Source organism: Varroa destructor, unplaced genomic scaffold, assembly GCF_002443255.2.
Source record: "Varroa destructor unplaced genomic scaffold, Vdes_3.0 BEIS01000005.1, whole genome shotgun sequence".
Lineage (NCBI taxonomy): Eukaryota > Metazoa > Arthropoda > Arachnida > Mesostigmata > Varroidae > Varroa > Varroa destructor.
In genome coordinates this window covers 16,061,651-16,075,666 of record NW_019211458.1, presented here as the reverse complement: position 1 = coordinate 16,075,666, position 14,016 = coordinate 16,061,651, and the positions used below count along the sequence as shown (strand labels likewise).

Genomic DNA, 14,016 nt, shown 5'->3' with positions numbered 1-14,016 from the left:
AAATCGGCTACCGTTCTGCATGCCAGTATTTCTGCTAGTTGAAATATGGTTACATTGTTATCAATAGTTGGAGATCTTTTGTTTCTTCTTGTTTGCTTGCCTACCGTAGTTCACGACCACTTACGAATGTGATTTTTGTTATTGTGGTATTGTTTAGTTGTCCTATCATATTATGTGGGCTGGCGTCAGAGTATCAAAACAGAAATCGTGGGTTGCCCCTTTTGCGCATAGTCTTTACTAGTTGTAGCTTTACTACGAACAAACGATCGATTAATCTTATAGTCCCTCATTTATTTTTCTGTCGCTAGCCGAATTTCGATTAAGTTCTCTTCTTCTGTCATTCAGCGTGAGTCACAGTTGATCAACGTTGAGGTTTATTAGGGTTTTTATGTTCATATCATCTAAACGACGACTCTTATTTATTGGCTACCCACCATTAGTACTTACATGAGACGCTGATATGCGTAATAGATTCCAACGTTTTTTTCTACGTACAGAAAAAAAAAGTTGAAGGCGAACTCGTACAAAAAGGCAAAAAACGCTTTATGTTTAAAGCAGCTAGTACTTTAACTTAGCGTTAGACGCATGTTTATCTTAAGGTATTTTCTTTTTTTATCGGACAACACCGCAATCGGAGATTAGGTTCAGCGCTCAGCATAGCTCAACAGATGCCAGCAATCTTCGCCTGGCGGAATATTTCACAGTCATTTGTATGCTATTCTAACAGCAACGCAAACGGCGTGCGTTGATCTGACAAAGCATTTTTTACTAAAATCGGCCTTCCACTGAATTCGACTATTAGCGAAGTGGCCGTAAACCAAGTGGTCTTTGTAGTTGGCGGATAGCAAAGGGAACAAGGCTCACGATTACAAGACCCGTTGTCCTTAGGGCCGGCGATGCCAAAACCCACAATTGCCCACAGTCGGACAGCTGTCGGGCGGCCATCTCCTTACCGTCTGTTCCCTGTTGTCCCTGCAAACTCTAGGGTGCGAAATAACCGCAAGTTTCATAATCGAAGCGAGCCCATCGTGCTCACTGCAGCCCGCTTGTGCAGCACGGGACGGCCAACACTCCTTAGAGGTCTGTTCGTTTTTGTCTCACAGTATTTTTATCATCTTACTCGTTCCTTCGAGAGTAATGGGTCTGCCTATCAGCTACCTCGGTCATTTCGACGCGCCGAATTATCTGGTACGTTGCCTTCGTTTATGCCCCGTTCGGTGTGAACACGACGATCGGGAGGCTGCATCCAGGCCCACACGACCTTCATACTCGGTGATGCATCGATTACGCTCTATACTTTTTTCGCGATGATTATCGGCGTCTTTTTTTCATTGCAACGACGTTGATGATGACGCTGATCATATTGGGAGTTGCCCTGGCGGATAGCGACGATATGCGGCTAGACATCGGTGGTGATGGCCGCAGAAGCGGTCATCCTTGATATTGCAGTGAAGAATAAAAGCGTATTAATATTAATGGATATGACGCGGGGGCGGCGGAGGCCGTAGCGCAGCCGTGACAAGCAGCTCTCGACGGGCTCGGACGAAATTTCCACAAGGTGACATCTAATGTTTTTCAATCCAGCACGCTTTGAGGGTTCAGGAACTGAGTCAGGCTCCTGCAGAGGTCGCTGGTGTTCAACATGAGCGCCAGACCACCACTCTATTCTGTGTGTGTACAGATACCGCGATGGTGATGATGAAACAGATGAAACGATCGTTTGAATCGAACGCCGAGGATCTGTCTATATCTGAATGGGAGCCTGTGCGCCCCCCAGAAGCCCGCCCACTACTTTTAAAAAAGGCCGAAGAAAGATCAAAAGAGAGAACGTTCGACAGAACACCAATAGGAGCATAAAAGCGCAGACTGTTTGTTAAACGGTCTCTTAAACAGTGTAAAACGAAGACTGAATAAAGTCACTTTTTATAGGTTAATTATTATTTAGTGAGCTTGAGGTTTGGAAAGGAGTAGACACGGAATCGAACACGGCACATTTTTGTCACTATTCTAATTGATTTTTGCCCCTATGAATAAAACAAAACGCTAGCTAGAGTAATGCTACTGTCGTATGTGTCAGGCCGTACGCATCATCAAGCGAGCCACATTTTGTCGTTATCCTCCTTCCGATCCGCATAAAGTAAAGCTCTGAAACTGCAGAACTATTGCGCTTGTAAACGCGTTTTACGTGTTCTCTTTGAGTCATCCAAAAGCGTCGTCGCTAGTTGCAGATTTTAACAATAAGTGACTGCTGTTCCGACATTTTGTATATGTGAGTCAGAACGGTTCCTCTTTGTTTCTGTACATATTTTCTGAATGCAAAACATCTATTAGAGGGCAAGTCTCTTTCATAAGTCTGCAAGACGCTGTAAAAGATCCTTAAATGTGTCAACGCCTGCTGCATGTAGCTCGCATACAGCCGCACGCTTTCCACCGTTACCAACAGATTCATGCGGCATCCAACGATATGATGATATTAAAAGCGATGCTTTCGCAGAGGGCGTTGCTGTAATTCTAACGGGGCCGTTTCTGAACCCGCCTTCACTTGCCATCTCCGCTTCTGCTCTACGACCGCTTTAGCTGAAATCATCTAATGTTTGCGTCGTTCCCATTACGAATCGATAAAAAATACGAATATATAGAAAAAAAAAAAAAATGATGGCCGAATAAAACGCCAACGAATTCGTGACAATAAATGAGCGATGATAGCAGCAGCGGTTTTTCCTCACCGGGCATCAAATCGCAGCGTCGTATCGGATAGGTAGATGACGCGGCTAAACGGTTGAAGTCATCAACGAAAACTCGACATTAAGAGCTCAAGCAGAATGAAACATTTCCACCCGGAAACACAGATGTTGAGCATCAATGGCATCATCGGATGTTGCGTTGGTCTATTTGTGACGACACACAGACGAAAACATACAGTTTTCGTCTGTGTGTGTGGGTGGCTATGAATTCAGAAAATAGAATCTGTTTGTCAAGAATTTCCATGAGAGTCCTGCTTTAATCATCTATATAACGCATTCATTATTAATGTATTTAGCGTTGAACCGTCGTCGCCGGAATGGAAGCCGCATTACATAACCCCAGCACACACAGCTGTCGTTAGACAATTAGATGGCAGCCCTTCGAACTGAACCCTCGCAAAATAAAAGGAAGCAATGGAAAAGTTCCCAGCTAGTGGGGTGCATGAACTTCAACGTTCTTCATTTCGATTGGCTATATTAAACAAACGATAGCAAGTAACTAAATAGTAGAATTCTGGTTCCTATCCTCACACAAAGGACGTCCTTCTGCCTGGTTCATCTTTCGATGTTCTTTCTTGATTTGGACACAGTTCTGCTGCCACCTCGCCATTGCACTCGTTCGTCTTTCACCCCCTTTTCCCTCGTCGTCTGTATGATTTGGTTCGTCTGGCTGCCGCGTTATTTAACTCCGTCGATCTTCAATGAGGTCCGCGTCCCCCTGTTTAGCTGGAGGCCAAACAGCCACGGCCACATCAACAGCTAACAACAACAGGCTCCTATACAGCGCAACGAGCCTTACTTCAGCCCCGCTAGGGACCATCTGCTTCTGTTTCTACAGCTCAGTATGCTGCTGCTATTTCTGCCCCGGGACTTATTGACCTGCATTCACAGTCTGCGTCTGCCTGCCCAAGTGCGTTAGTCACTTGACAGGAAAGAAAGACAAAATGGACCACTTCTGAAGTGTAACACCACTTCGTCGGCGAGAGCTGCAGAAGCGGCAAAAACAACGTCAACAGCAGCAGCGACACCCGTCACATGATAGCAATGATGACAGGAGCGCCAAAGAAGGTAACGCGACGTGGCCAGCAGATGCGTATCATTATTACGAGACTATATGATTAATAGTCAGTGATGGTAGACATATTGCGAGCTATTACGTCGACAACAAAAGCAAACTAGGAGGCGGCGGACCAAGGTAGTTGCACGAGCGAGAAAAGGAGCAGCATCAACGGTGCCAGCCGAAGCATAAGAGAGGCGAGTATAACGTACAACTGCTTCTTGGTATCATTATGTATTCGTTTATTACTTTTTGCTCTATGACTCCAACAAATACATGTAGGGAGGGAAGCGTGAAAACGCTGTGTGACGTCGGATCTAGAAAGTGACCAGAGCGTTTGTTTCGAAAAATCGGCTCAAGGTATGAAGTAGGACCAGAATCAATATACTCACATTCAGATTCAGTTGTTTTCTCATTTTATATACACAAATAACTTTACTCAAGCGCGATTTATTTCCGATCGTATGCTCACATTGCATCATCGGCCCTTGTTCCGTTTACGTGTTGTTTGCGTTCGATATCTTCTGCTTCTTCGATCTATTTCCATTGTCATCGACATGAGTTATAACAGTAGATTGGCGCTACCGTGTCTTTTTCGCACACTTGCTATTTCCTTTCGTAATTTTTGTCGTCCTGATCATTGACTAGCGCCTTTAATTCTATGAAACCATCAAGTGATCGAAGCTCATCGAAGCGTAAAATCACTCACTGGTTTAACTAACACCACACAATTTTTCACAAATGGGCCATTCTACAAGTAAGTTACCTAATGCATACGTTAGCTAAGTTGAGGGCAGTTGCTCACGCATCATGAAATCGAACGGAGCGAACGACACCAATTCTACCGAAAACGGTTCAGGTACTAGCTTATCAGCCGTCGGGGTCCCTTGTCGGCACACTGTCGCAGGTAAACGAGCCTAGATGGACTTCAACATGCCGGGACAGCGTTTTCAGGTACCTTATAAACGACTTAATACAATAGCACCTATTTGTCACCGATAAGTATGTCCTTCGCAGTTCGTTATGCAGAAATACAGTCTCGAAGAAAGGGAACAATGGTTGAGATTATTGGTAATCGCCACCAGATAATTTGCGAAGTATAAACGAAATTTCGTGTCTTTGATTTATTTTCGCTCCCGATCTACGGATCCAGTTCTTTTTCTATATTCGATGGATTTGAGCGTCTTAACTTAGACAACCAGAGTGAGCGTCACTGGCCGCGAACACGTTACTAAACAGACAATACGATATGATAGATGTAATAGCATTGCAACAATGGTAAATCACTACAGCGCTTCAGCCTGGCGCAGTTTTTTAGCTGCTGCCCTGATTCGTACTATTTGGTGACAATTGGTAAAATTGGTAGGGGTGTTCCGCGACCAAAATTGCCGAGGTTTATTGTAACCTTGGCTTCGGACAGTTTTATTGCGTGTATATAATAGAGAGACGAAAAAAAGTTGACAGGTAAATTTAGGAGACAGCAAGAACCGAGAAGGCTCTGAAGTCTTTAGAGTGTTTTTTGTTCGTCGCTACCCAGCGTGGTCCTGGAGTCGTGGATTGATTTTCCTATATAGGGGATTTTTATACACCGTCTGTATATCTTTTTTATGCGTTATGATTATTGACTAGCTCACTGAATGAAATTCTTATTTAAATCAGTATCGTACACACTGTGATCTCACCTCACAATACATCCGCCATTTTATCATATCCGAGCGCCGAGAGGGGGCTTGCTCAGGCAAACAGTATCAGCAGACATTCCATCAGTCGACCGCTCCACAAACAAAGTATGGAACGGAGGTTATACGCGGTATAAAAAATGTCTGTGCACCGATGAAAAATGTCCGAAAGCGATGCCAATGTAAACGCGTCATACGTTTGCTTTTCCCGCACAAGCAACACCTACGACCTTCCTAGATGCTCAGCTGTCCTAGCTAACCTTTCTGTCTCTTTTTTTTGCTGTTATTTAAACATCTGATCTTACTTTAGCACCACCCCGATTAGACTTTTCATCGGCAAAAATTGAAGGGAGGATTGTTGACAATTCAGTTTTTACCGTACGGGTATTTTGTGTTTACGTTATTTTTATTGAGTCAGTAGCTGCTTGATCCCGTGGACGTGCCTATCTTTAAAATATTGAAATGTATTTGAAGGCTACCTTGTGCCTACTGGTTACACTGCATTGAAAAGTTGTTTTTTCAAGGCCGTTATATATCGTGCGTAATACGGTTCTATTGCACGATAGGCGACCACCGTTCAGTCAGATACTAACCCTCCTGACGAAAGTTGTATATCTCTTAAGAACGAAACGCTCAGTACAAGACGTAGTTATCGAAGTTACGAAGTTGGTGACGTATAAATTCGTCATAGCGTGATAATTTGCTAAACCTATCTGTTGACTGCTCTACATAGACACAGATTGAGCTACCTGTTAATTAGGGCTTTTCGTGAATTAGATCCTCTGCGAAACGTTCAAATGGCAATTAATTGAGCGCGAATGATCAAATGTGGGCATTAGCTCCGTGTATACACACACACATCTGAGGCCTTTTTTCTGCCCCCGCGAAGGTCTCCCTGGCTCTGGCTGAACCAAACCGCATCCCCCTTGTACCATCGTCTCGAACACGTAAAATCCCTAAAGAACACGAAGATGAAGCAAAGATGTAGCCACGCTTGGTGTCCACTTCAGACGAGTCAAGCGACGGCAGAAGGAAGCTCAAATCTGATTTGAGGTGTAGACTAGCAAAAAAAAAAAAGGACTCCCGAAGCATAGGGAGGCTGTTTCATTCGGTTTGGTCAGCGGTGATCGCCGAGTGCTTCGGGGGATCATTATGTCCCAACTGAGATGTAACGGTACCGATGGTGGTAATGACGACAACAACAATAGCAGTAACAACAGTAGAAAGAGTCATCGTGGCAACATCAACAGGTGTATAGAGGCATATTTACATACTCACAGAGACAATTGGCCAGTTGTGTCCGGGTGCGGGGGCCCCTCAAATCTATTGCTTCAATTGTAAATCAATTTCGATTCTGAAACTGGGCTTGGAGACTATGATTAGTATAATTTCGACAACCATCATTAATTACAGTTTCTATTTGAATGTATAAGTTAATATGAATTATGGTTATTATCCTTATTATTGTTTATATCCATTTATATCTTCATACTTGAACTAAATAGTTGGTAAATGGTTATTATCATTAGTATTTTCTGATGTTGACATAAATTATCTCAACAAATGTTTCCTTCGTCGGTCAAATTATGTCTCATAGATGCCGTTTATAAGGTTCTCGTCTCCCATTAAACAAAATATTCGCGTCTAGTATAGGGACGTCAATAATTATATATGGGCAATACGACAATTCGTATCTACATCCGTTTCAGATCTTTGTTCAGATTACAGTTTACCTTTGATTCACGTAAGCGCCCTCTTTGCGATACGAATTTATCGATGACAAATGACGTTATATTGCTGCCATATTATTATGATAATAGTATGAAAGTATTTGGCCAAATTCAACATGGTTGATCCTAATTGCATCGGTATCCAACAATCAAGGCTCTCAATAGTGTGAAAATGTATATGAGAAAGACCAACATAAACAATCTAGCTCCATCTCGTCAGATTTGCCCTCATTATATAATATTTCACTAGATTGTTTTCTACTGTCCAGCCCCGTCGGCAATACATCCGTAGCAACTACTTAGCTGTTAGCTACACTCCTATTTATTCGAGCGGTTGATTTTCCGCTGACGCTTCCGCCGTGTGATTTACCCTTTAAATCCTCTAATCAGAAAGGCTGCCCCTTGTCCTTAGCGTTTCATGTACGAAACGATACCCGCCGGCAAACGAACGGACCTGCATAATGGCATGCACGAGAAAGCCAGCGAACGGTCGTAGCGAATGGTTGCACTGGAGTAAAATAACAATACCGTCGGTACATTACGTAGATATGCGCCGTTTCCACCAGCGCTTTGACGGAAGTTCGCCTATCTAAGGACGATATGGTAGCTATCCCGGAGGAAAGCTTCATAGAGGATACGGGTATACTCTAAAAAAATTGCACATGGTCAACCGTGGCATCGTACGCAAACAGAAAAATGTCGGCTACACTCAATTAAAAGCGTCTTGTGTTTTGTAGCAAATGAAAAGTGTAGTCAATGTTTACTACATGAGCAAAATACGCCTGTTAATCTGCGGCCGTCAAGAATAAACTTACGGATCAGGGAACGGTATGGGCAATAGCCATAATACAGTTGCATAGGCACCGTAATGTCCCAATATATACGCGTACTCGAACAATTACTAACCTTGTAGTCGATGATCTTTGATAAGCGCAGGATTAGCTGGCCATGGAAAGGCGGCCACTGCGCCGGGCGCACCTACGGCAAATGTAGCCCCCTCGGGTCCCGGTGGTCTCTGCGCCGGCACCCGAATAACTGTTCCATTTGCCCCCAGCGCTAATGGGAGTGGACTAAGGCCCTCATGTTCACTTTGGGGAGTACGTGATTCTCGCTCGGCATCTGACTCCACATCGATATCCGAACAGTCTTCACCATCCAACTCGTGGTCATTGCCATCCACGCCTCCTTCATCGTCGTCGCCGTCGTGGCCAGTTTCGTCTGTTTGGTCATTTGATTCGACCTTTTTATCGCCAACGGAACCAATCAGCGCTGAAATGCTAAACGACAACCGCGGCTTTAAGGGAAGACATGGATGTCCGCTCAGCTGGGGATGACTCAGTTGGAGCGCCATCGGAGACGATCTGGCTACCGAACGGTCGCTCTCGGCCGGTGAAATACTGCGATCGGAAGCGGCCTCATTGGCTTCCGGGGTTGACATTGTGATGTACTCGTTTCGTATCAGTCGTATCACCCTGAGTCCGTCTGTTTCGTCTCGCCAGCAACACAAATGCTCTGCTGTTCCAACAGGTAAACTCAGCGCCCTAAGCACCACCTTCTAATCACGATGCTCTCGCGCTGCGGCGCACTTTCTACAGTCCCTGACGTTGTACTGAAGTTCTTAAATCGCAGATCAAGTGAGTTAGGTCCGCCTCTTCCGAATCAACATTATTGCCCATCAACAATCATAGCAGTAACAACAGTGCACGGCGTATCTGCCTTTACGCAATAAGTATAATTCACTGTCACTCTATTTGACTCGCGCTGGCCGAATCGTGCAAATTCACCCCATAAACAATCACTAGCATTCGTGGCACAGTAGAAAGACATAAATAACGGAACATACAGTACATATATATATATATATATATATATATATATAGATATATGTGTATACATATGTATATATATATATCTATATATATATAAAAAACTCACACGGGGCACGCGCTCCCTCACATATGCACCACTCAAAACTGAAAAAAGATCACGAGAAATCGAGACCGCCCGTGATCTGCTTATTGGCAGTTTTAGTGCTCCATATTATTGACATTGACCTGTGTCCGTCCGCCCAAACTGAGCAGTGTTCGATTCTGACGAGAGCGTCATGGGCCACACTCAAAGTCCTGATACTGATGTTGTTATTGCTGATACCAAATTTGTTATTCCCAAAAAAGAGTTCACAATAGCTCTTACAAGTGGTTATGGCAGGTTTAAATGGTTATCATCCGTAAATAGCGTCTACCTGTCACTGCGCGACACAGACCGGATCACGATTCGCTTCGGAGAAAAACGCGGCCAAGTGGGGAGAGATACCTGGCGGGTGGGATGATTTCGGATCACACGAACATTCATTATTGGTTGTCGTGGTCGTCGAACACGATTATCATTAGTGTTGAATCTGGAGTCGGTCTCTGCCGACAAGGTCCACTAGAAGAGTCTTTCTCTTTTTCTCGTTCGACAACGAGCACTGGGGTGCTTTTGCTGCGGCCGCATCAGTATCAATGGCTGGTGGACCACACCGTTCGTTGGTGAGGTCGCCTTCGGCGTAAACCGGTAGCGGGCGCGACGTGCGATACTTGACAAGGTTCACCTACATTTATATTAGATGCAGCAGTACCGCTGCGGTGGCAACGCCCAAATTAATTCGATAAATGACGATGGTCTATTACCGCATCCTGCACATACACAGCCACACGTGCACGCGTTTTGTTCCACGAACTTTTTCTCATTGCTATTGTTCTCCTTCGCTTTATTCGGTAATGGCTAAACGCGATCGCAGACTTACTTCCGACACCATTGCCAGCTCACACGCTTTCTGTTCGTTGCGGCCGTTTCTTAGCACGACCAGCCTCAGTCAGTCATTTAACTGCTAGAAATTGCAAGTCCTTCGGATCGTGCTTGCTATGAGCGGGCGCTATTCCACGACCCTCGTTCACTGACCAATACCACGATTGCTACTACGCTCCGCTCGGCCGCTGTTATTCGTTTCGTTCTACGAGGCGCAGAGTTTCTCGCGCACCACGCACGACCCTGGCTGTCCTCACCGACTCATCGCTCGTTCGGGCTGTTGCTGTCGTCCATCCAACCGTCGGACACTTCGTCTGCTCTGGCTCGCTAGCTCGTTCACTCAATAGCCACTATTTTACTCGCCCGCCTGGTGGCTGCTCACTTGCTGCCGAGAAACAAACTGGCACTAAATTTACTAAAACGATATGATGATCACACTACAAACAAGAAAGTGTTCGCAGATTGTGCACAACGCTCGACGCCTGTCAGTTCGGCTTGGCGACGCGCCGCTTTCAGCTGATTGGTCTCTCGCTAAATACTGGGCGGGCTTACGGCGGAGCTCTCCGCCGCTGGCTCCGCCCTCCGATCGGCGCCCCGCAGCAGAGCTGCCGAACTAACCGAGTAGTCACAGGCCAGGCAGAGCGAGCTAGGCAATACAGCGTTTTGCTAGCACACACTCTCCCAACATACCCTAATGCCCGAGTGGGCTCTATAGTCATAGTTGACTGGCGCTTTGACCGACCACCGCCGCAAGTACCAACAGCAGCAGCAGCAGCAGCAGCAGCGCTGACGAGGCGAGAACGGTCGGCGCTGTTTTGCACGCGGCCTTCTTAAGGCTGCTGCCAGCCCCTGAGGCGACTGAGGTGAGATGCGCTAGGCAATCCATGTCTGCGTTTGAACGAGTGGTACGAGAGGCGGCATCGATCGGACCTATAGCGCCAACACGAAAGGGCATATAGTAACTAGCTGTGATAGCGAAGCTGAAGGAAAGCTCCTCGCGATTTTCTGGCAAAATCGTCCGCAATAATAAAGCCGACTGCACGAGCCAACATGGGATCTCATTCTATGACAGGTCATCTATAGTAGTAATTAGGTACTCAATCGTAATAGGCAGTTGATAGTAAAAGCGATTGGACTTGTTCATCTCGTTGGCATGACACTATAATTTGTAAAATAGATGTTGGAGATAGCCGCTGAGAAGTTACTTGTCGCCCCGCCAAGTTTCTTTTAACTTTCGAAGATAGTGCGAAAGCACACTTTGGGTTAGCAGCCGTTCTTGTTACGCATTACTACTTTAAGATCCTAACAACAACAACAACAACAACACTTGCAAATAACGTTAATAGTCGCTGAGGTATTTTTAGGTGCTAGCAACAGCCGCAACAACAACTGAGCGATGAAAATCGTGTATCGCAGTAATAACGGTGTTGGTGAATGGCTAGGCAAACTAAATAAAATAGAGCAAAGTACTTTAGCCAACGATTCAGATACGCTCCAAATGCCTGCTAGAAATAACAGTAATAAACCAATTTGTCATTGTTTATTCGGCCCTTTTTGTCCTGTTACTCGTTTCTCGTGGCTATCGACTTAGTCGTTATTATACGACAATAACAGCGCTCGATTTAACGAGACCTTCCGTCTTGCGTTGTGTTTAAAGTCGGTTCATGATACGGATGAACGAGGCGTCAGGAACTACGATACAGAAACGGCTACGATATCGCTCAAGGTTCCTAGTTGTCTAGCGACTTCTCGTTGGTTCTGGTAGAGTTTTATTTGGGAAACCTGTTAAACTTGTCTGAGAGGGTCCTATCCGTCTATTATTGACAGTAACGAATATAGCTATTGAGTACAATGCGTCATTATACCTAACAAAGAACGTTGTTAATGTGTTCATACCTCTAATTTACCTTGGTCTATAGTGTACCATCGGCCTGCATGTTCGAGTAAATCCGCATCACACTGGGGAGCTGAGAGCTTAAGGGGAGAGAGACACCTAACAGAAACAGGAAAATTTAACTGTTACCGCTGTTCATTGCGGTAATAATAAAGTATCGTCTGAAAATACCCTCCGTAATAATAAACAAGAACAACGTTTGGGTGTATTTCTTGATAAATTTGATTATCGTTCTGTGTTCCCCACACGTCAGCAGGTTAGTAGGTTAGCGGTGAGTAAAAGATCTCTCATCTACTTGTTCGTCCCAGTCAAGACCGATGACCAGCTTCCGGCGAGCAAACATGTTGACGTCGTCCCGGTTAGCGCAATATGGACTGAGTCTGGTAAAATCATCACATCAGACAGAGCTTGCCACAAGCCACGAACCACTTGCCGGGGGGTAAAACGACATAAGAAAAGCGGTCGAGTCTACGAAATGTCTAGTGATAGCATCGTACTAGCCAGCTCTGCGATGCGGGAGAAGTAAGCCCGACTCGACCATGTCAAGCTACCTGAAATGGGGAAACAAAGCCGACGTGAGCTGAACCAACGACCGGCTTCTGCCACAACTCCTATTCGACTACAGCAGCTATCACTACAATGAACGGTAGCACAAAAAAAACCAGAGAGAGCAGAGCCAGGGGGGGAGTTTAGCTAGTCAACGAGGCCAACATCAGGAAAGAGCAGCCAAAAGAGACCGATGGAGCGACTGGCCATCGGATGCGCGGAGAGGTAACTTAGATGTACACGCTGTTCCAACACTTGCCCCTGTTTCGAAGTGCTTTCGTGCCTACTTTCTCTCTGAGCCACTTCTATGATGGTGCAAAGGCCGCAGGACCATCATAGCAGTAAGGGTCACTACGCTGCCGCCAACAGCAGCAACGACAACGACCACAATGATAGCTACTATAAAATAACACCAGCAGAATTACACCGCTGCAGCGACAGGCCCTGCTGCCCACCCATCCCAATGCTTCTGCTCGTCGGCAGCCACACCTTGCTTACTTACCTACGTGGCCACAACGTCTGCCAGCGTCGTCGTTCTGTGACCGTTACTGCTACCAGAAATCTGCTCTCCCTAACGAGGCCCAGCACACCACTCGATATAGATATACTGCTAATGCCACTTTTTCCGTTGTGGCTGTGTGTAATACGTAAATGAGGTGAGATGAATTAGTACTTGTCTACTGTCTCTGATGGCAACAATGACAGGATTGCATAACGCCGTCAATCTTTATTCTAGTATATGTGCGTATATGAGTATCCAGGAGCCCACCTATATATTACGAACGATATACATAATTTACCTATGACAACAGTTATTCTACTGTAATCCTAACAAAGCTAACAAATGATGAGCAGAAATTGTTGGAGGTCTAATCCCTATTTACACGCTGTGTTTCTGATTAGTTAGCGTTTATATTAAACTGAGTATAATATGGATACTACGTAATCTGGATAGCTAAACGTGCCATTTTGTACTGCTAGAAACACGTATACATGGCCGTCAAAGCTGCCCTTCAGCTGTCTCGGTTGGCTGGCGGTATCCAATAAATAGATTAGGTAGTTATCGAAGAAGATGAAATAGATCAGAAAGTACACTTTAAAGGCGTCTTTATTTAGAGAAGCGGAAGTGCCATCGCTATTTATCTAAATTGATCATAGGTAGCATCAAATACACGTATTCTTCCTAACAGTTGCATGTTCGGAAAGCGTACGTCATTGGACCGGTATGACCGGGTAAAAATTTCCTCTAATCGACCAGGGGTCGTTTTTCCAGTAAATGCACTGGGGCATTCTAAATGTATATTCGAGGACCGCCTAAGACTATCCGAATTGCACAAATTGTCCTTCGAATTGTGCCCATTCAAATGGTGACAAATGAAGAAGCGTTCAGCCATGATATTCGACTTCAGACGTACCAAATGTAGCCCATGGGGGCCCGAGTGGTCCAATGTTCAATGTTAAAGATCGCTTATTTAAGAAGATTGGATGAGTTTACCATTCGAGCAGACAAAGCACTCAGGCAAAACTGTCATACCCGAGCTAAATTTTCCTGGCGATATTATTTCCATATTTTGTTTGC

At 45.1% G+C, this 14,016-nt stretch overlaps 1 protein-coding gene across 1 annotated transcript in view; it reads right to left on the bottom strand.

Annotated features, from left to right (window-relative positions):
- The window catches only part of LOC111251366 (uncharacterized), a 73,383-nt gene extending 62,736 nt beyond the window's left edge, over positions 1 to 10,647 (bottom strand). Inside the window, exon 1 of the mRNA XM_022807874.2 lies at positions 8,117 to 10,647. Coding sequence (XP_022663609.1) covers positions 8,117 to 8,648 — 532 coding nt within the window. The 5' untranslated portion in view covers positions 8,649 to 10,647. The remainder of the gene's footprint in view (positions 1 to 8,116) is intronic.
- Positions 10,648 to 14,016: the final 3,369 nt, after the last annotated feature.